The sequence below is a fragment of the Trematomus bernacchii genome, unplaced genomic scaffold, assembly GCF_902827165.1.
Source record: "Trematomus bernacchii unplaced genomic scaffold, fTreBer1.1, whole genome shotgun sequence".
Classification (NCBI taxonomy): Eukaryota; Metazoa; Chordata; class Actinopteri; order Perciformes; family Nototheniidae; genus Trematomus; species Trematomus bernacchii.
In genome coordinates this window covers 7,732,447-7,754,266 of record NW_022987313.1, presented here as the reverse complement: position 1 = coordinate 7,754,266, position 21,820 = coordinate 7,732,447, and the positions used below count along the sequence as shown (strand labels likewise).

Genomic DNA, 21,820 nt, shown 5'->3' with positions numbered 1-21,820 from the left:
AACCATCACAGCGATTAAGGGTTGCACTTTTGACACAGTTTTATGTCTCTTCCTGTTTTTATTTCAAAACTGTCACTGCATCTATTTAGTTCAGTTTAAGGTGAGTTTTCTGTTGTTGTTCTTTGTTGAAATACTGTATTTTGGGCAGGGTTTTGTTTGAAGTTTAGAATGAAAAGATTTCCCCTTAACAAATAGTAGAAATAAGTGATTTGATCAAATACATACAGTATTTACAGTATTTATTTCTGACCAAATGCATTATCGAGGTTTAAGGTTTATCGAGCGACATATTTTCTTTTCTCATTGTGACAAAAGTGACATTCATTGATTGAGGATTTTGTTTCCACTTTTGTGTCCTCTTCTGCATCAAATAGTCTTCAGATCCATAGTACAAGGGTTTGCTTGGTAGACATAAATTGGCTTTTTAACAGATCTCCATAACTTCACTATTCAGTGCAAAAGTGTGTGCCAATGCTGTGGGAAAAGAAAAATGTATATATTTGTTTCATCATCAGTCTAATTCTAAGTACTATATAGACTTAAACTCTTTATTTTTAAAATATGTTCCTTACTTATATCCAACGGAATCAACACATATTCTCATGCTAACAAAATCAGACACAGAAGTATATAAGTTTTAAAACCTGATCCAAAGGCACTAAACGTTAAAACAGTACTCTATTCGTCAGCATTTGTACATTTTGTATGAACGTAGAAGTACCAGAGTGTAGGAATACTGTGTTACAAGTAAATGTCCTGCATTCAGAGTAAAAGTTAAAGTACCAAAAGTAAAAGTACTAATTATGCAGATTGGTCCATTTCAGAAATATATATATTATATGTTGTAATTATAATTATTGATCCAATAAAGTGTTTATCAAAGCTGGTAAAGGTGCAGCTAGTTTTAATGACGTTGTATCAGAGTAGCTTGTGAATTGACTCCAGGTTTAAATAAAGTCTTATTTAAGTGTTGATTATATTTCACATCATTAATCCAAATCTGCAAAGTAACTAAAGGTATTACATTTACCGTAGTACATCGTAGTCTCTCAAAATCGTACTAGTACTTCAGTAAATATACTTTACACCACTGCATAAAACAAACCCAAGGTGATGGAACAAAGGTGCAACATTTCAAAATAATTCAATTTAAACGTGTTTTGAATCTTTGATTGTGTGAATATTATATAGACCTATAGAGATAATGCTCATACACTGTGTATAGCAACATAACTGTCTGATTTGAGGTTTTACAAAATAGTTCAAATTCAATTTAAAAGTTTGGATGTGGTTGGGAACCTGTATTGTTCCTCTATATTTTTGGTATAATAAAACTGCATGGGTTAATTATTGTGTGGCGGCCTGTATTGGAGAGAAATGTGTCAGCATTGAGCCCCCCCACACAGACACACAGCACAAACAGACCTTTCTCCCTCTAAAGCAGCAGTCATTAAGACATCATGACTTTCTGCCCAAATTGGGCATTATTTTCCGCTTGTGAATGACGACCACTATAATTTGGCCACAAGCTTGTCTTCTTATGAAAGGGTTTCCTCATTCACCACTATCCATGAGGGGAGACCATGCACTATTTTGGGACTGTGCCCCAGTTGTATAAAGACACATGACTTATTGCCCTGTCTGAGCCTCACACACAAACACAATTCATCAACAGGTGTGGGAGGAAACATTTTTTTCTCTGCAGAAGGATGTTACGTTTGGAGTGTGTGGGGTAAGTGTGAGAGAACAAAGATGCTGGGCTTTCAGCCTGCAGGAGGATTTCCTCGCTCCGCAGAGGAAAGAAGAGAGCCTTGATACAGCTGGTTGTGCAGAAGCATTTATAAAGCTGAATTAACTGCACATCTTTGCTCTTTGATAGATATTGAGATTTGACAATGATCAGTAAAGTCATTCAGTAGAATCATTTTGAATTAAACCTTATTTGTTATTCACCTTCACTGCCGGTTTTGTATGTAGTAAGAAACCTACAAAGGAAGTATAACGTTTGTATTTCTTTAACTTTTACAGCAATTAGCACCTACTGGCAGTTTCCTAAAGGCTACCAAACTTGTCTTGACCAATTGTGGCTTCAAAAGCAGAACTTGTTAAAATGCTGTGTGTGCAATAAATTCCATTGATGAGAAATCCTAAAATCTACTTTGAGGGAAGATTGAAGATACAGCTTTGGATTGCTGTGTGACTTGAATTGTGGAGGAAGATAATGGGAAATGCAGATGAAGCCATAATAGTGGTCTCTGGATTTGTAATAGTTTTTCTTTATTCTCTTTGATACCTTTCATTTGAGAGGTGTGATGCTTGGCCTTGCCATCAGCAATATTTTATTTAATCTTTTTCCCAACATCATGCTTCTATCCCCTTGAAGGATGTTTTATGTAAAATATGCTTTTTGTTCCCTGTGAAGACATTTAATCAAGATTAACCTTGGTATTTTAGTAGCCAGTGGTCTAGCTTTGTGAGGGTTCATAATGGATGACAATTAAGCACTATACCTTCAGTGCTGCGGATCGGCTCTTGTGTGAAAAAAAGGACTTGTAAATTTAGTTTTTTACTGTGTTGCATGTTGAATAGCCCGATCTATTCCCTTTAAATTGAATCTTCTGCTACATTGAAGATATGAATATTGCTTTTACAGTAAAAAAATAAATAATATCCCTTTTGCCTAAATAATGTGCAAAACTTTCCCAGCTTTTATAGTTCGTAATTGTGTTACTTTAATAAGTCTTTTTGGGATATTTATTTTTATTGGACAGTGTCTTCCTTTTACTATTAAGATTTTTCAACCTCAATTTCTAACTTTTTTGTCACATGCTCCGCGTTTAGAATATAGATTAAGCGAGACCAACTTCGACCAATATATGGATGTTTCTTTTTTTCCCAGATTACTTCACTTAAAAAAAATAACAAGTAATCAGTGGGCCTACTTGTGGCACCCCTCCGCCTGCTGGAGCTGTGGCAGCAGGGGAGCACTGCTCTTGTGAATGTTCATTCATGGTTTTCAGAGCATGGCAGACTCGAGTATCCTCACATTGTCCGCTAAGAAAGTGCAGAGAAAATAGTTTTCCTGGGTGGTCCGACTCATTAATACACTCCGCACTTCTTGATTTACGGCTCGCAGTTCAACTGCTGCCAATTAACGTGAAAACACGTGAAAAAAAGAGTAGTGGAAAATACACAGAGGGGGAGGAGGCCACTGAGTTTTGCTCCACAAAAGTCAGAATGAACCTGCCCTCCACACCAAGGTAGGACACCAGGAACTATTACAACTTACAGAGCTGGACCGCAAAAGTGTGTTGTTATTATTAGTTTAGCATGTAGCTGTTAGCACCTGCTGTGTAAAGCTAATGCCACTTTAGCTCTGGTTGGGCCTGCTTGAAGAGCTTTAAGTCATGTATTTTAATTTTGCATTAATCTGTTTTATTGACGTGACACCATTTTAATACTGACGTTGGAAAAACTATGAACATATTTACCACGTTTTAATTTGATTAGCTTCATTATTGAGATGATAAAAGGAGAACAAGTGCAAATCAGGCCTATGCAGATTCACTCAAAGCGACGCAGCAAACATTTCGTTGAGGATTTAATTGTATTTAAATCAAACTGGCCTTTCAAATAATTGCCATCCGCTTCAGTTTATATTTCGTTTAGTTGGATATTCTGCAAACGTATAATGTACAAATGAATGCATGTGTGCTGAAATGCACAGCGTGTGTTTTTGTATCATATAGGACCGCTTCCTGAAAAGTGTAAAAATACTCGTTAACTATAAAAGGGTTCAAGTAGGCTACGTCAGAGAAGTGATAGGCCTTTCTAACATTAAATAAAAAGGCACACCATGGTTTGTTATTTGAATAAACCAGATGAAGAACAGTTTTCTTAACTCTTCCTAAGAAATACATTTTGATTGATTTTAAGTTTCATTCAGTATCTTATGCCCTTTCGATTTCAAGTGTTGTATTTCAAGGCTGTAGGCCTAATGTGTGTAAATTGCATTGTCAAACTACTACTTCAGTTTCTCTGAAGACAGGCGTCCACTGAAATTATGTTTTGAATTATTACAAATCCTAAATAAAATCTGAGAAAATGAAATACTTAGGCACATAATGATTTTTATACAAGATATAGCATGCATAAATGTACTTAACTTAAAATGTGCAATGTTGACTTAATGTAGGACTGGCCATTTTGGAGGAGAGCTGCAGCTAAATGTGGACGGTGTTAATTAAAGCTCATTTGTTCCTTATATCCTGCTACTCACTGGCAGAAGGTGCATCTGTCTGCACTGGTTTTATATTTTAGTGAAGGGCCTCAGTTTCTGTAATTGGACTATTTCTTTGTATTTGCTTTTTATCCCAGTATGATCTGCAGCTCCCTGTGGAGGTCACGCACTGTGGCACGGTACCCTGTGACCTTGTCAAAAGCTATCACAGTGGTAACACACGGCTATAGTTTCCCTCTCATCTTAAGACATAATCTCTTTAATTGGTGTCAAAGTTGGGATCCTTATGGTGAAACTCCTGAAAATACCCACACGCTCACTTGTTGACACTTGTTGTTGAGAGACCGAATGAAACAGGGTCTTGTCAATGTGGTGCTGAAACTTGTTAATCCATAGTGGGAGGGGGGGAGGGGGTGTTACCGCGGGCCCTCTAGCCACTCCAGTCTGACAGGATCCCTCCTCTGAAGTCAGTCCCATCTGACTTCTCAGACTATTCAACCCTTCTCTCTCTTTACACCTGCTCAACAACGCACACCAAGTCACGCTGACACATTTCTGCTTTTAATCGCTTAAAACCTGAGAAAGATATTTATGTCATTGGGTGAAATATTTTAGGTTAATCTTTTGGGGGCTACAACTACCATTTATTTCCATTGTTATTTAATATACCTTATTTATTTATAATATGTTCCTTAAAGGACTGATTGATCTTTGAGGGAAACAGTATCTCCTAATCATCTCTTATTGACATGTAATTTCTTTATTTTTCCTTATTTTGCCTGACCAATAGTTCAAAACCAAATTTAAAAAATAATAGAAAACAGGACCTATTATTAGTGGGCCCAGATAATGCATATTATTAAAAAGTTTCTGCTTGAAATTGTTTTTTAATTGTTTATAGTGATATGACGATTTTTACATCAAGGTAGTTATCTTTGATTAATATCTCTGATTGAATACAATACAACAATTGTGGGTAATGTTGCAAATCCATGAGCAAGACTGCTGTTTTGATATTATTTGATTTAAAGGGTATTGGTTTGAACATAATCAAGTATTTTATTTTCATTTATTTACTGAAAAAGCAAAAAAAAGCTCAAGTTAAATTGTAAAAAGTCCCACCTTCATGAAAGTTTTGTTAAAACAATTTTAGAGAAGTGTTGATTCAACTGTTATTGAGTGTTTTTAATATTAAATCCACCCTCACTGATTTAAATGCAGTGGGTATAATATTAGCAACACCTCTCAGTTTATTAGAATGCAATTGTTCAGCAGCACAAACAGCAGCCTCCAAAATGACCATCAAATTGAATCAACGCCTCTCTACAGTTTCACATTATAACATTCATTCATTTGATGCAGGACTGTTGTATTAGACTGGATAACTTTAGTCTAATAAACTGGCAACTGAGTGTTTATTTAAAATGGAATATACAATGATAGTATTAAATCCATTTAGGCCTTAGTTTGAATGTTTTAAACTAATCAGGACAGCAGTGAATGGGTCGGACGTTAAGCCTGTTGTGATGGTTCAAGGTTCAAGGCTTTTATTAGTCATACGTACATAGCTACAGTGTAGTTATGACGATGAAAATCTTAGGTCCCAGGCTCCTCCAACAGTGCAAGACAATAAAACAGAAAGAATAGTGCAAGTAAATACATGCAGTTGGATGCTATCACATCTATATGATTCTATGAATACTGTGAGATTCAGTAACATGAGCAAGGATCATGACTCTGACATTAAACCTTGGATTCAATTGTTTGTTAGGAAAGCTACCGATCGCCTTCAAGGTCAAATGACTCGACCTTGTTTCTCGGCCTCAAAGCCAGAAACCTGGAGAGTATGTTTGAATATCAGGGAGCGGAGGTCAGCCCAGTTTCTCCTCACCTGTGACTTCTCAGCTGACGCGTGCTTCATCACAGGGAAAACGGGACCCAGACGTAAACCAATGAACTCACTGAATAGGTGTCCATAGGCAGGGTGACAGGAAACCGTGTCTGATTCAGAGACGCATCAACTTCAGACAGAAATCATATAGAACATGACAGAAATCACTGAAGAAATTGTGACATAGAAATGATTAAAGGAAGGTACTTGTATGCTGTTTTTACAAGACACAAAATGTGGCAAATAGTGCAACCTTTTAATGAAAGCGAACTAGTTCCCCGCTTGGACGTGTTTAAATGTTCTCTTTTCCAGGCGTAGACTTTCACCGGAAGGCCCCTCACCTTTGCCACAGAAGAGCAGAGAGGAGAAAAAGGGGGATGGCTAGATGAATGTGGAAAACACACATTAATAAAAAGTGGAAATTGGGTGGGCTAAAAGTGCAAATAATCACTGGATGTGAATGTGTCCATTGAAGCACTCTCTTCGGGTGCTAGCCCGATGCTCCCACTAATGGTCTGTTTCACTGAAGTAGCACCAGGAATGCTAACCTTCTCAATGCTTCACGACTCAGGGCAAGCATGGCAGCACTCCCATCTGTGTGTGTGTTTGTGTGTGTGTGTGTGTGTGTGTGTGTGTGTGTGCCTCGCTGTCATTATCCTTTCTCAAGGGAAGACAAAAAAAAACCTCATTCTAGCGTACTCTCCCATCCTGTAATGAACAGAGTCTACATATTTATGTTTTTACCAGAGAACACTTGAAACACAAGAGGGGTTAAAGTAAAGAGGGAGGAGGTCTTTGGACCATTTGCAATATTTCCCCCCTCTGCGCCCCATAGGGCAAGTGAGGGGTTGCTTCTTTACAATAATCAGGTGACCAGAGGAAAATAGTGTGGCCTTAACAAGCCCAAATTAAAAAAGAACATCATTTTCATTATGCAGTCAAACACAATTACAAGCAAATGTTTTCTCTGTGGAGCTGCCCCTGCTTTCAAGGTCTTTGTCCCTCGCTCCTTAGTGTGTGCAGAGAAAGGCCCCGGTGGTCAATGGGCAGCTGAGTGGCGTGTTCAGCGGAGGCCCACATCCTTAGCCTCCAGCGCAGAATGCGTTTTGTTAGAAGAGCAGCCATACATTCTGAGCAGATTTGTTGAATTAGAGAGCGCAGCGGGAGACGGGGAAGCGGGGGGTAAGTGATGGGGAGGACTTGTTGCTAGGTGACTGACATACAACTGCAGCATGCCAGTTTTCAGAGCTTGGCACTCCTTGTCTGTTTTATTTTTTTATTTTGTTTTCTTCCTTATCAACCCCCCCCCCCCTTCCACCTCCACCTCCCCTTCCTGCTCCACCCAACCATCAATTCACTTGTCCTGCTCTCCTCGGTGCTGAAGTGTAATCAAATGAAGAGAAAAAAGACAAAACACGGTGAATCACGGAGGATTCTACAGTACACCTCTAGCACCCACTAAGAACCTAGTCATCAGGTTTTCAACCGCGTCGACGCTTAAAAACCTCACCGCCGCTAAGTGTGGTGGGAAAAGAGGAATGCTTTTATAGGAAACGTAAAGGTGGATTCCCTCTTTCTAATGCGCTAGTTGGTATAGAATCTGACATAAAGCATTAGCCTCATGGAGACACTTTGCGCTATCAGCAAATTAAAAAAAGTATTTTCCTTGGGCCGATAAGTGACACACAAGGACAGGCAGGAGATCTCCAACCCCCCGCCTCCCTGCAGGCATCACTGCGTTGGAAATTCAGTTTTTTCATATATAATCTGAGATGCCGTGATCGCTGTATCCCATCTCTTTATTCCAATGGAAATACAGTTAATAAATAGAGTCCACATTAGGCTTATTTCGATTTTTCTGACACTCATTGAATTTTCCTGAGCAGACACTTCCTTCAGCGCTCTCCTCATTCCATAAGTGTGTGTCCATCTCCTTCCTGCCTGAGTTAGCAGTCTGTTCACTTACCCTGTCAGCCCCGTCACTGCATGTCAAGCCTCACAGCCCCATGCGCCACACTGACCCTTTCAGAGGGACGTCGGAGACACAAGTTGAGAGTAAGGTGGATACGGAGAAAACGACTTTCAAGGAGTGACATTTCCATAAATATTTATATATAATGATTAAAGGTGGATGGATTTTCTTCTGCTCTGTAGTAGACGAATGTACTTCCCAGAGGTTGCTTGAACAACAGTAGTTTTCACATTAAATCGACACAGGTGTTTTTTATTCATTCACATGCGTAGTGTTTATTGATTGTCATGTATAAGTGTGCAGCTCCTCTGTCTTTGAGAGGGACGACTGCGCTGCTGGTGCTGATTCTGAGAGGCATTACTTTATCTCTCTGCTTGTAAAAAAAAAAAAAAAGGGTATTACACTTTCAGAATTAGATTTTCTTTCTTTCTTCCCAAGTCATCTCTGTACATCACATATTTATTCAATGCAAGCGCAGGGTGTAGAGATTCAGGGTCAGTGGGATTTTTGATTTCCCCCCTCGGTGTTGCATTTATTTGACGCTCTGTCTGAAGGTCAACACCAAATACACCCAAACGAAAACACCATTGTTGATCCATCTCGTGCCTGCCTATTCATTTTCACCAAGAAAGCATCGTTCTTTCTTTGTGCTGCCGGGGCTTATGAGACTATCAGGGCACACCTGTACCCTGAAGAACATTCCCCTGCTCTCTCTAAAGCTGTATTATTCAGCACAAGGTCGTGACAGTCAGTGTTTCTAAGCATTTGGAAGATTGTAAAAGGTGATGCTAAATTCTGTCAGGAACCTATCAAGGTACAAAAAGAAAGAAAGATACTAGACAATAGCTTCCTTTCATATGTGTTCAGCCGATAAATTGTGTGGAAGAATATTCCCGCTTCATATTTGATGGTTAAAATAACCTCCTTGATATAGCTTCCATAAGCTTAAGAAACAAAGTAGCTTGTGCTTTCCTCAGAAAATAATATGTGTTTTTGATATAATAAGTAGTCGAGACACTGCAGTAATTCATCTGATTTAAAATATATTTAGTGGCTCTTTGTCTCTGTTTTGGCTCATGTATTTAAAACACCTTTTTCACATTTCAGGTCACACGTAAATGTTCGACCTCTTTTATTTCGAGATATCCTACATTAAGTGATTAAAGCTACAGCCATTGTCATAATTATTATTTTTTTTTTATGTACGATCATTTTTGAGCAATTTGTTATATTTTTGATGGCAGTTAAATATAGATATGTAATATTCACAACATTGCAATGACTAGCATTACTAGCAATATATACAATATCTGATAAATAATTTGATCAGCTTTTAGACCTGTGACATTTTAATAAATTAACAAATTAGACTTCAATATTACAATTGGATACAATATTGTTTTATTCCCATGATTTTCTATTTGGTTTATTTTCATTTATATTTTAAATACTTTGTTTACAATTGTTTGTGGTGTTATAACTGAAGGGCCATAACTCTGTTTAATTGTGAGTGGCTTTGTATTGGGCTCTGGTCAGTTCCTGCCTCTCCACCTGTGTATAATTGGTGTTTGTTTGTGGAGAAGAAAGCGACAGAGATCGATCCTCTCACATAGTGGCTTTGAGGACGTGTGTTTGTTTATCTGATTGGTTTAGCGGCATCATTTCTTTGGCCGGGCTCCATACAACTTCCAAGCAGAGATAGCTTTATCGCAGTCTCCAGTTCTCCTGGCTCAGCCTCCCTGCTGCTGTCTGTGTCCATGTGCTGCAGTGTGCCAAGACATGTGGCAAGATTTAAATGTAACTAGGTGCCTATGATGCCACAAACAAACTTGTATCACATCTTTCACACTTGGCTTGTGTGTTCTGTTCTTTTGATAGTGTGTCTCCCTTTTCTTATAGTGGATTTCAATATGGATTTTCTTGGCGGGACTGAAAATGAAATGTTAATTGCACCTAACTGCTTGTACTTGGTTCAGCATCTGAATGAGCTCTTCCATGTCAACACATCTGGTTTTGCCACAGGCGCACAGCCAGGACTTTTATTGATCCGATTTCCTTCTGTGCTATATTATTATGTTTGCCTCATTAGATAATCCACTGCTGACTTTGTTTTCCTATAGCTTGCTCATTTACATTGACCCGAATTCCCAGCATATCTGTTAAGTAGGATGATTTAATCTTCCCTGGCAGGAGCACCCAGAACACCCCTCTGCTTACCCTCCAAACATGCATTTTTAATCAGTATATTAAGATGTCACATAACAGTCTGAGCTCATCACCAGTGCCTCTGGCCATAGCGGATATTAATTCAGCTGTTTAGAGTAACATTAGACCATGGCTGCTGGCTATAGAGTATAATCCCTGAATGAGGATGTGTAAATGTATTTCTCCCATACAACACCCATACCAAAAGTGACAGTCCAGGTGCAAATAAAATGCAATTTTCATGTCTTTTTAAAGGGAATCGCAGGATGTGTGCGACAGAGAAGAGCAGGGACCAGCGAGGAAATCATTTGACTCATCTTCTCAAGGTCCCTGAAGTCTCTACAGGGCCATGTCCTTGTAGCACAAGACTGCTGATGCCACACAGTGCACTGAGAGGGCTGTGCACGGATAAATATTTGAGTATGTGTGAGTGGCGAAAGCGAGATGACTCTCAGCCTGTCAGTTGTGTTTGGCGTTGTGGCATCAAGCAGAGACCTGCTCAGTGACACCGGGTAACTCAAGCAATGACATGAACACATATACTTTCTCTCTCTGCACTCCATCAGCCTCCCTCACCCTGCGCTGAGTCACACACACACACACACACACACACACACACACACACACACACACACACACACACACACACACACACACACACACACACACATCCCTGTCAGCTAACTCCTGTCAGAGGCATCACCCTCTAGGTCCAGTGGTGAGCCCCGTGCACACAGTGATCAGGCAGCTCGCCAGCTCTGCCTTCTCCTGCCTCTACCTAGACGAGTCCCTTCATCCTAATGAGCTCTGTCAGAATGGCATTTGACATAAGCCATCAATAAAGCACAGCTGACAGACATTAAGAGTCCGGAAATCCGTGATATCCCTCACTGCTGCCCCTTGTAGTGGAAACAACTCCCAAATTCTGAGTGTGTGCTCCATTTGCAATCAGAATAAATTATTATTATGTTAAAGTCTGGATCTGGGCTTTGGGATATCTCACATTATCCTTAAAGGTCCCCTATTATACTGTTTTTCATTACTTTATTATAGGTCTCAGATATATACAAAACATGTCTCTGAAGTGTTTGGCTCCAAATACCAAACAGCCTGTTTCCAAAGTGCTGATTCTCTGTCTGTTACTTTATGAAAATAAGGAGCCACTCCCCACGCCCCTCTGAGAGATATTTGGTTAAAAAGAACACAATGGTGCTCTAGGAGGAGATTCAGGTGATAAGGTGGGGGGGTTACCTTGGTTGGTTATTGGCTAATGGTTACTCAACCCAAAAAAATCGTTATGACATCATAAAGTGGCCAAAATCTGATCAGCTCATTTTCAGACAGGTTTTTATATAAATGGATCAGGACAAAGAGAGAGAATCTTTTTTCCTGAAACTTTCAGAATCTCTTTACACAGAGGGGACACATGTTTATGTATAAAAGACTTGAAAAAGCATAATAGGTGACCTTTAATTTATTTTGTCAAATGTATAATTTCACACAGAGCTGTTGACGATTTTAACATCAATTCTCAGAATATTTGAAAATAAGCTGTATTTGCAGATATGAATAATTAGTAACATTGATAACTTGAATCTAAACTGCATTTTCTAACCTAACCCCTTAACCTTGCTGTAGAGGCAGCGACATTGGCCATTGAAAACATTTCTATTTCCAAAAGGAAGTGTGTTCTTGTGCTGCATTGTATGCGAAGGCTCTTCTCGCAGTGAACCTCGGTTTAGCTCACAGATTGCTGCCATCTGTGATTGTCACTAATACATTTCTATGTCCAGGAAACGTTTTTGTTTTATTGAAAGAAATGCACTTAAAGGAGTCTTTTTCATTCTCATAGTAAAGAAGAGTAGTGCAGCGATGAGTGTATCATTTGCTCTAAAGTATTCTGAGCTCAGGGTGAAGTCGCTACTCCGTATGAATCATTCCTCCTAAGCTAATGGACACAATCCAGGCTTCGGTGTTGTTTCCCTCTCAATTCGTCTGAAGATATATAAGTGGTAATGGGGGGGTTAACAAACACATAAATACATTAAAAGGAATCTGGCTTGTCCTTTATTTTCCAGTTCAAGAAAGAAATATTGCTAGCTTTTTTTATTCATACAACCTTCTTTTCTACTCACATGAAACACATTAAATCACACACATCCTAAAGAGACTATGTGTAAAGGTCACTGTTGAAAAAGCTGCGATAGTGCAGACAAAAGAGCAAAGTCTGTTGCTAGAAGAGACATTTATTGACAGTATTGTGTGTGTGTGGGGGACTAGGAGGAGCAGAGGCTCTTAGACAATGTGAAGTGGAGGTGAGGGCCCAGGCTGCAAGGCTGCGGCGTTGTGACCTGTGCCCCGACTCACGCATCATGTAGCTCCATGGCGCCAGAGGACCTTCTGACCATAATGAGTTTTGACTCCTGTCACCTTTGGGTGTCGTCAAGATTCTCTGACATGGATTTTGTTCTTTTTTTTTTTTATTGTAAAGGGTGTTTTTCTGCAGCCTAAAACGCTCTACGGGTGACCACTGTCCACACCAGAGGAGAATAGAGAGGAGAGGAGACATCGAGGAGGCTTTCTAGAAAGCAACACAACAAAGGAGGGTTGCTGTTGTCACACAGGCAGAATAATCGAAAAAAGTCTTCACAGAGGCTAAAGATTATTATGATACAAACTGTCTGAAACATCCTATAAACTGTATTATAATCTAGCATAATAGAGGTAAAGATGCATCTTTGAGGTGTTATGTTGCAGGCCCGCAGCATTGTGAAGTGTGTTTGTTAGGATGGCAAAAGGGAAAGAGGTAGTGTGTGGGTGGCTGCAGAGGGAGGTGTAAAGACCAAGCATTCAATCAACCCACCTTTTTTTGAGTCTAGCTGTGGCAACACAATACATAAACTGAAAAGGTTTTACAATTTTTTTTCCCCAACATTCTACCTCATGTAGTATTGACAACTGGAACATTGTGTTGGATTATAAAAAAGAAAACTGTTTACATCCTATTACAATGCGTTTCACAGCTGCAGTTCAGCGGGACTGAAAACAAGAGTGATTTTTTAAATAAAAGCAAGGCACTGGATGCCAATTTCATGTATGTTTTTATGTGGAAAATCCCTTATTTCTGTGTTCAATTTCAAGCATGCTGTATATGACTGTGCCTGAACACAGAGGACGTACTGTTCGTAATTACTAGGTTGGCATTTTAGCTCCAACAGCGATATGCTGCCTCGCATACACAATCGTTTTGTTGTGCAAGCGCTATAGGTGATGCATACATTTGCTCAATTGGAATGTCTCCTTTCATGCTCTGCCTCTTAGACAAACACTCACAAGCATCGGTAATGTATAGCCCACCGTGTGCAACATGCACTCTCCCGAGTTTCATTTAAATTGACTGTATTCATGAATAGAATGGATGAAAAAATTGAATGTCTTCTATAACATGTTCCGCAAATGTGGGATGAGGGAAGAAAGAGGTAGGTTTCAAGGTATTCCTAATAGCTTTCTTCCAAGGACTCGAGGGACACTTGTACTGTATTGTTTGAGACATCCCAGCCTAGTTCTCTTGCTTATTTGTTAAAGGCATTGTAGAAGAAACCTTCGATATAAGATCTCACTGCTATGCTGCCTGACAATAGCAGGATTCAATGAAGTTACATTTACAAGACACTGAGGGTTGATAAAACCTGTTGTAATACGCAGGGGAACTGCAGAGATCTTCACCACAGAAAATGTCTTTTATATAAGTGTAATGGCCCCCCGCTTTTGTATGGCCTTACTGTGTATGTTCTGAAATAGGTAAAATTACTTTATTCATAGCGGCTTTGAGAATGGGCTCTTCAGTACAAATAGAGCGCTGCTGTCAATTTCAGTTTTTAAGTGAGCATTATTACGGTATTACATATTTACCATACTATTGTGAATTGGCTTAGTGGAAAAGGTCAAATATCACGTGCACTGATTATAATAACAGTAGCCTGTGCTGTGTAGTGTATGCCCTGTGAAACAAAAGCTTGGGGGAGGAGAATGTGTGTCAGGGCAGGGCTGGCAGAGTGTGTGTGTGTGTGTGTGTGTGTGTGTGTGTGTGTGTGTGTGTGTGTGCACCCCCCACACTGAATGCGGCAATGTATTGGCTCTCCTCGATTCGTGTCAGCAGGGCTGTGTGAAAGGCACTGGATTACGTACACTAGGGGCCAATGGGTCAGTGGATAAGAAGTCTTCTCTGTTACCACAAATCCACAGATTAAACACAGTGTCGAGAGCCACTGCTACCCCCAGGGTAAATGGGTCTGAAAACACAACTCAGAGAGCTTTGCCGCAACCCTCCTGTCACCGTTTAGCCACGAGGCAACGTACGAGTCTTCTCTTTAAGTCCCTCTGCGTAAGCCTGCCCTTTAAATACATCCGGGTCGAAGTTAATCCTACACCGGGATATACGACTAGTTAAAACACACTGTCATGCACAAGTCAACAAACACTGAAGTCGAGCAGCTAGTGAATGTACAAAGCAATGCATCCTCCATCTTTTGCTAAGCAGAAGTGCCTTACTGCCCCGGGCAAACGGCATACATTAGCATTGTGTGCCACTGTTTTACATCACTGCCGCCTTCTCTTGATGCTGTTTAAGTACTTTAAACTGGCTCTGTGCCACACACACAGGCCAGGGGATGTTTACAGTATCAGAGCATGTTTGGATGATATTGTTTGTTACAGATTAGCAGTGATGTTCAGTGAGCCCTCTTTGCTGTGCCTGCATGTTTCTGTATAGCAGCAGTGATGGGGAGAGAGGTCTGTATGTGATAGTGGCAGCATGGCTGTTGGTGACGGGCTCTTGTAGCGTCTCGTCTGCTCCAGTGATCCTAGGGAATCTGGGTCATTTCCAGCCTGTTCACATGTAACTATTCCCCACTCCTTCCCTCCCTCTCCCCAGGGCCAGCCACAGCCCCGCTACATGCTAATGATGACACAAAGTAAACGCACTCGTCTCCTATCATAAATAGTGAAGCGACTGAGCGGTGTTCTGCAGCAGGGTGCACCACACCTCTCTGCTGCTGTATCAATGCTCTCTTCACCTTGTAGTTGTCCTCGTGTTGCTGTTTGTCACTGAGCTTTAGAAAGAAACGTGTATCAAGCCTTTTCTCTTTGGCAATTATCTTCCGCTGTTGGATGCAGTTAATGATCTGTATCAGTTGGCATAACAGCCACAGCAGCCTTCAATATTCCTGATAGTATTATAGCTACTGTCATTAAGTTGATTTACCTTGGTACATAATGATAAACATGGAATTTATATTATTTAACTCTAACTTGAAAGCTCATTAATGTTTTGAACTTTAAGTTTGATACTGTTCAGCTGTTGAGTAAACACTACCTTGCTATAGCACCATTTTAATTATGTTCTGGGCTTTCAGTCTTATCCCGTAGGGCTGGGCATTATGATAACATCAAATAACTCTATCAATACTGCAATGTTCTGGTAGTGTTGACTTTTGCAAAAACATTCAAACAATGGGATCATCATAGATGATCATAATTATTTTGGATTTAATGACTAAGTGGGTAAATGCAAATGATAGAACAGCTGTACAGTCTTAGTCCGGAAAATTAGTCTGCCTTTAACCCAGGAAAAGACAACACTTATACAACACTCATGCATTATTGTGAAACAATTCTAAGATGACATCTTGTCCCCGTTTATCAATATAATATTGGTATATTGCCGAAAATACCATGATCTCTACAATGGATGTAACCAGTGCATATGTTATTGAATATTTCAAATCCTCTGGCCATTTAAAAAAACCTTGTAGTTAATATTTTGATTTTAAAGGATGAAACCATCTTGTATCTCACATCTACAGAGGCCCGAGGGTTTACTAAATACCAGTAAAGCCACTTTAGACATATGCATTTACCCAGGAACAATTACTGACATGTTTTGCAGCTCTTTCGAACTAGATAATTGTAAAATACCTTTCTAGTCAGTGGCTTGTATTTCCTTGTGTTCATAATATTTTGTCCACCCCCTCTCAAGTTTTGAATCTCCACAACAATCCTCCACGGATTTTGGATGTGGTTAAAACTGTATGTAAAGTAGAGAATCTTTAAAAAACAGACAGCAGAAATAAAAAATGAACAGAGGACTGGCTGCGGGGATGCCATAATGCCAAATAGACAAAGGAGAAAAAAATAGTAGATGTATTTGAATGAGATCCACTGTGTGGGGAGATATTGGTGTCAGGAGGCCTATATCTGCTCACACAGTGACATAGGCCTGGATGCTAGAGGAAGTAGCCTATAGTCTGCCACTTCAGTCTGATTTAAAGATGGCAAAAATATAAAAAATGTACTGGAAGGTTAAATCATATGGGGAAACATGTAATGAATAAAAATTAGGCTGACACGTGAGCAATTAAAAAACAACTAAGTGAATCAAAAGGGAATATTTGTGGTGTTTTGCTTGATATTAACTGTTTATTAGCGCAGTGATGCCAAAACGAGATTTCACACTGAGGGAAAAAAAAAATCGTGTCCTTTTTCACCCTTTCCATTAATGTTTTAACAGTGCCTATAAGCTAGACGTGTTGCTTACAGAGCGTAGTCTACAATTGTTATTTCCAGCCCTCCGTTTAAGAGATCCAAAACTCGCCCATATTTTATTGATGTGCACTTCCTAGAGAAAGTATTGCAGTCCTTGTAAATTTGGCTTGGGACGTGCTGCCTGCATGGATGAAATATTTACAGGCGGCTAAATATTTCAGAGCAGCACCTTGTCAGTCGCCCTCGGAGTTTACTTCCACTGCTGCATCTGATGGAGGCCTATCCTTTATTTACCAATATTTACTGGTTGGTGTAATAATATGGGTGAATGAATGGCATACATGCGTCTTAATCTGTTTATAGGGTCTCTTTTATCCAATATAAAATGTTAATTTCCTAATTATGATGCAGACTATAGGTGTCAAATCAGACCTATTTCTGAGAGACATCAACATGAACATTATTATTAAATTCTTAAATATAAAGATTGTATTTTTTGTTATTGTCATAATGATGCTGTAAACCAGCTAGAGAATGAACAGCTTCCTGTGCAGAAGGCATTTCATAACCCCGCATCAAGAGTCTATAATTCATGCAAAAAAAGCCCGAAGGGGATTCGGCTCGAGTGCGTGAGTGCGTGCGTGAGCGTGCATGGAAGAGAGAGACAGCGAGGGAAGAGAGAGAGTGAGTCTGTATCCTGTGTGTGCGGGAGGGGGCGATCTGTGAAAATAATATCAGGCTTTTCCGTCAGAATGAACTTTACTACTGTATCCAGCCATGAAATAATCTGACCCGACACTTCAAACCATCTGCGCTATCTATCCGCCCTCTTATTTACCAAATCAGCCTGTGCACAAAACGGAGTGTGTCTGATACTAAAGCCGAGTAGCCTGGCAGGGCCATGATAATCCTATATAAACAAGTATCACGTTTATTCCCTGCTATGTTTCACTTCACAGAAGCAGCCTCCCTGTGCATGCTGTCGAGCTGCAGTCTGCTGCGATCACACACACACACACATATGCCAGTACAACAAAAAACTCAAATTAGCCTGTGTTTTCAAAAAGAGCATTTATTCACGCCCCAATTAAAAGAGCATGCATAATCATAACCGTAATATGATTGATTATGCTTTATAAATGTGCACTTTTGTCAGGTTCAATAATGCAGGAAGCCTCGACTAACTCTGGTCAAGGTTGCAAATCTGAGTTTGCTACAAATTCAGAGTCCTGTTGAAATAAAGCCCATATCGACCTCTTTTTTTATATGTTTTAACAATTCATCATCGATAAAAGCCTTGAGGGTGTAAACGAGTATTAAACATTGCCAATTATAATCTTAAAAAAAGACAATAATTCTAGCTAGGCCTACCTAAACCAGCTAGCGTGAGCTTATGATATAGGCTATTATTAGATAGCCTAATAGGAGAGTTCAAATAAAACCAGAAATGTAAAAGGCCATACTTAACACTGTATAATTATCATCTGTGTGTTATTGTCTTACATTTAATAGCCTGTGAGTTTTAGGGTAGGACAGCCTATAGTCAGCCGGGATGTCTTTTTGCTGTAAAGCCCGTTTCAAGAGCTCTGAAGGGAGACTGAGCTGAGCGTGTTTGCCTGCTTTGCCACTTGACTATATAGACTGAAGAGTCTTTCTTTAACACAAAGGCAGAGGGTGTTTGGAAAGCACGGCGGGGCAGCTAAACGTTTGAAGACGCAAAGCAAAAGGTCAAAATGTTTATATTATTTTTGAAAAGGGAGGTGCTGAGATCTCCTTTCCGCCTGATTGGCCGAACTTGACAGTGATTGACGTGCATCCATGGCAACCGGGCAGCCAATCTGCCAAGTCCAATAGGAAATCATCGGAGGGGGCTTGACTGTCTTTTTCTCCCCTCTTAAAAAAATACATCTCCGCTCCGGCTTTAATTCTTTCGTACTTTCAATCCCAGACTACCTTGAAAAATACACCGCGGCTCCGGCTCTAATTCGCTCGCACCTTCAGCTCTTTGCCTGCCAAGATTGCCGAGCGGAGGATGCGGTAGCTGGCCCCCACGCAGCGTCGGTCCTCCTCCCCTGGTGTCTGCGTGTTTCACGGCTGCTCACACGGTTGGTTTGGTAACTGGGATTGCCTCGTTTTTTCAGACCGCATCGGCGCACGGAAGGCAGAAGCAGGAGGACTCGACGCGGAGGAGACGGGGAGAGAAAGGAGGGGGAGAGGGAAGCACCGGAGAAAAAGCCTCCATGTTTCAGCTGCCCATCTTGAATTTCAGCCCCCAGCAGGTCGCCGGGGTCTGCGAGACTCTGGAGGAGAGCGGGGACGTGGAGCGCCTCGGCCGCTTCCTCTGGTCTCTGCCCGTGGCGCCGGCGGCCTGCGAGGTCCTCAACAAGAACGAGTCGGTGCTGAGGGCCCGGGCCGTCGTCGCCTTTCACACGGGCAATTACCGTGAACTGTACCACATCCTGGAGAACCACAAGTTCACCAAAGAGTCGCACACGAAGCTGCAGGCGCTGTGGCTGGAGGCGCACTACCAGGAGGCGGAGAAGCTGCGGGGACGCCCGCTCGGGCCGGTGGACAAATACCGGGTTCGGAAGAAGTTCCCCCTTCCCAGAACCATATGGGATGGAGAGCAGAAAACCCACTGCTTCAAGGAGAGGACCCGGCACTTGTTAAGAGAATGGTATTTGCAGGATCCCTACCCGAACCCCAGTAAAAAGAGGGAGCTTGCACAGGCTACAGGACTTACACCCACACAAGTAGGAAACTGGTTCAAAAACCGCAGACAAAGAGACAGAGCAGCGGCTGCGAAGAACAGGTGAGCTACACCAATATAATTTGAGGTTTTAGGATCATAATAACTCCAGCAGAAAACAAAAATATTAGGAAAATAGCAGCATGAGTCGTCTTCCAGTTCAATGTAGCAAAGCAGGCCGTGACCCTCGCTAATTGAGCAATTCAGAACAGATATGTTTCGGATAGATTGAACATCGTCATTTAATCCTAAAACCAGGGGGATTTTCTTTTGTAACATACCACAGATTTGAAGTGTATATGATGCCAGCGGTGGGGACAAATACAAACATTGTGTGTGTAATTTTAGATTACTGAGAGAACAAAGCTCTGGATAAATGGTTCTACTTTTAAGATTAAGAAAAAATTGCAAAACCACATTTTGTATTGCAATACAACAACATGAATTGTATACATTCACGTGTTTTATTCTTACATTTCAATGTAGTAGTAGTAGTAGTAAACTAGTATTTGCTATAATGTAGTTAAATAGATAATGTTGTGTAACTTCCAATTACAATCGTAGCCAATCTGTTTAAAGGCCTATTTCAGGGAGGTCACTGCTGTTTTCCATTTTTAGTACAGCTAAAACAGCCCATTATTGTTTAGTGAGAGGTATAATCTGTGAGCTACATTAATTAGTGACATATTTGTGAAATGATACAGCTCATGTAATTATCCTGCTTTAACCCATAAGAAGGTTCTGCAAATAACTAATCTTGCTATATTTCTGTAAAATATAATCTACCATTACACTGTTATTGGTTTTTATAAGGAATGTTTTCAACCATGCACAAAGTAAAAATGCCAATTTTACATAATATAATTTCATGTTGTGTGTTTTTTAAAAGGAGAAAAATAGGACTAAACTGTTGTTTTTAAGATATGCCATTTGTTTTACTCATTGTTTCAGGATTATTATTTTTTTACATAAAATACACAGAAAATAAATAGAATAGGCCTATAAAATAAAAATATTCTTAGTTTAATGTCATCCTCAGAAATAACTGCACATAGGTCGTTTTTTCAATCATTTATTTGTTCCCCTAATTCTTTTCATAAGGAAATAATAATTGTGAATACACTCTCTGCATAGACACGTGTATGTGATGTTGTCCCGTCTCTCCTGTCCAGGCTCCAGCAGCGGGTCCTGTCCGACGGCTCGGTCCGCTCCCTGGCGGATGATGACGGCACCGTGGACCGGCTGGGGAACTCTTCCAGTCCGGAGGCCAGTCTGTCCAGCAAAGCAGCCGCCTCGGCCATCTCCATCACCTCCAGCGACAGTGAATGTGACATCTGACGGGCAGATCCGCGGTGATGAAGAATTAAAGGGGGAGAGGAGTGAGAGACAATCTAATAAAACAAGTCATAGTGCCTGCGTTGAGTTAAAAAACAAACACACAAACTGATTTTTGACGGGTGCCAAACATGAGGGGATCTGCGGCGGACTGACCGTCCTTTTCTTTTTAGGCCTACATTTTTTTTTTGTGTGGATAACTGAACTTAATTACGGACGAAACATATTTGACGGACTAATAAACCAACGCCCTGAGATGAAAAGTTAAAAAAGAAGAAAAAAAAGTACAAAAGAAAAAGGGATGATCGCCTAGCCTGCTGTTCTCTGTGGGTATTTCATGTTGAAAAAGAACTGTGATATTTTTACTTTACTTTCAAAGTTTTATAAATAATGTTTATTTGCCTATTTAAAAACGATCTGCTCTGTCTCTTTGAATTTCATATTCATTTGCTTGGTGTTTTTAATACTTACCTTGTACACAGGTGAACCTGTTGAGCATGCGCGCTTTAGTGAAAATGTGTTTCAGTAAAAGAAAAAAAACCGTAAAGATAACTTAATAAAATAATTGTTGATCAAGCGAGAATACAGTTTATTCTTTTTTTATAGATGTGTTTGGGGAAAAACAGAGATGAGCCTTATTATAAAATATGAATCACTTTTATTTTTATATTCTTATATATAGCCTTTTTGATGTTGTCATGAAGGAAACTTTATAAAGCCAGTGCTATATCCCTGACACGTTTTTTAGCAAGGTCTAATTGGCCAACATGCTTTGCGTCGTGTAATGCAGGGTGACAGCGAGAGGTCACCGAGAGGCCGACTCACTAACCCGGATGATCTGCGAGAGAGATCATGGAGATCAAAACACAGCAGATTGTGGAAACG

General features: G+C 40.2%; 1 protein-coding gene across 2 annotated transcripts; it reads left to right on the top strand.

The window, feature by feature from the left end:
• The first annotated feature begins 3,005 nt into the window (after positions 1–3,005).
• six6a (SIX homeobox 6a) lies at positions 3,006–21,219 on the top strand. 2 transcript variants are annotated; one of them, XM_034123483.1, is made up of 3 exons: positions 3,006–3,260; positions 18,993–19,663; positions 20,773–21,219. In XM_034123483.1, the coding sequence occupies exons 2-3, from the start codon at positions 19,092–19,094 to the stop codon at positions 20,936–20,938; spliced, it is 738 nt and encodes a 245-aa protein (XP_033979374.1). In that variant the 5' UTR covers positions 3,006–3,260; positions 18,993–19,091; the 3' UTR covers positions 20,939–21,219. The 2 variants fall into 2 exon arrangements, with proteins under 2 accessions (XP_033979374.1, XP_033979381.1); XM_034123490.1 differs by lacking the exon at positions 3,006–3,260 and having other exon boundaries at positions 18,864–19,663.
• Positions 21,220–21,820: the final 601 nt, after the last annotated feature.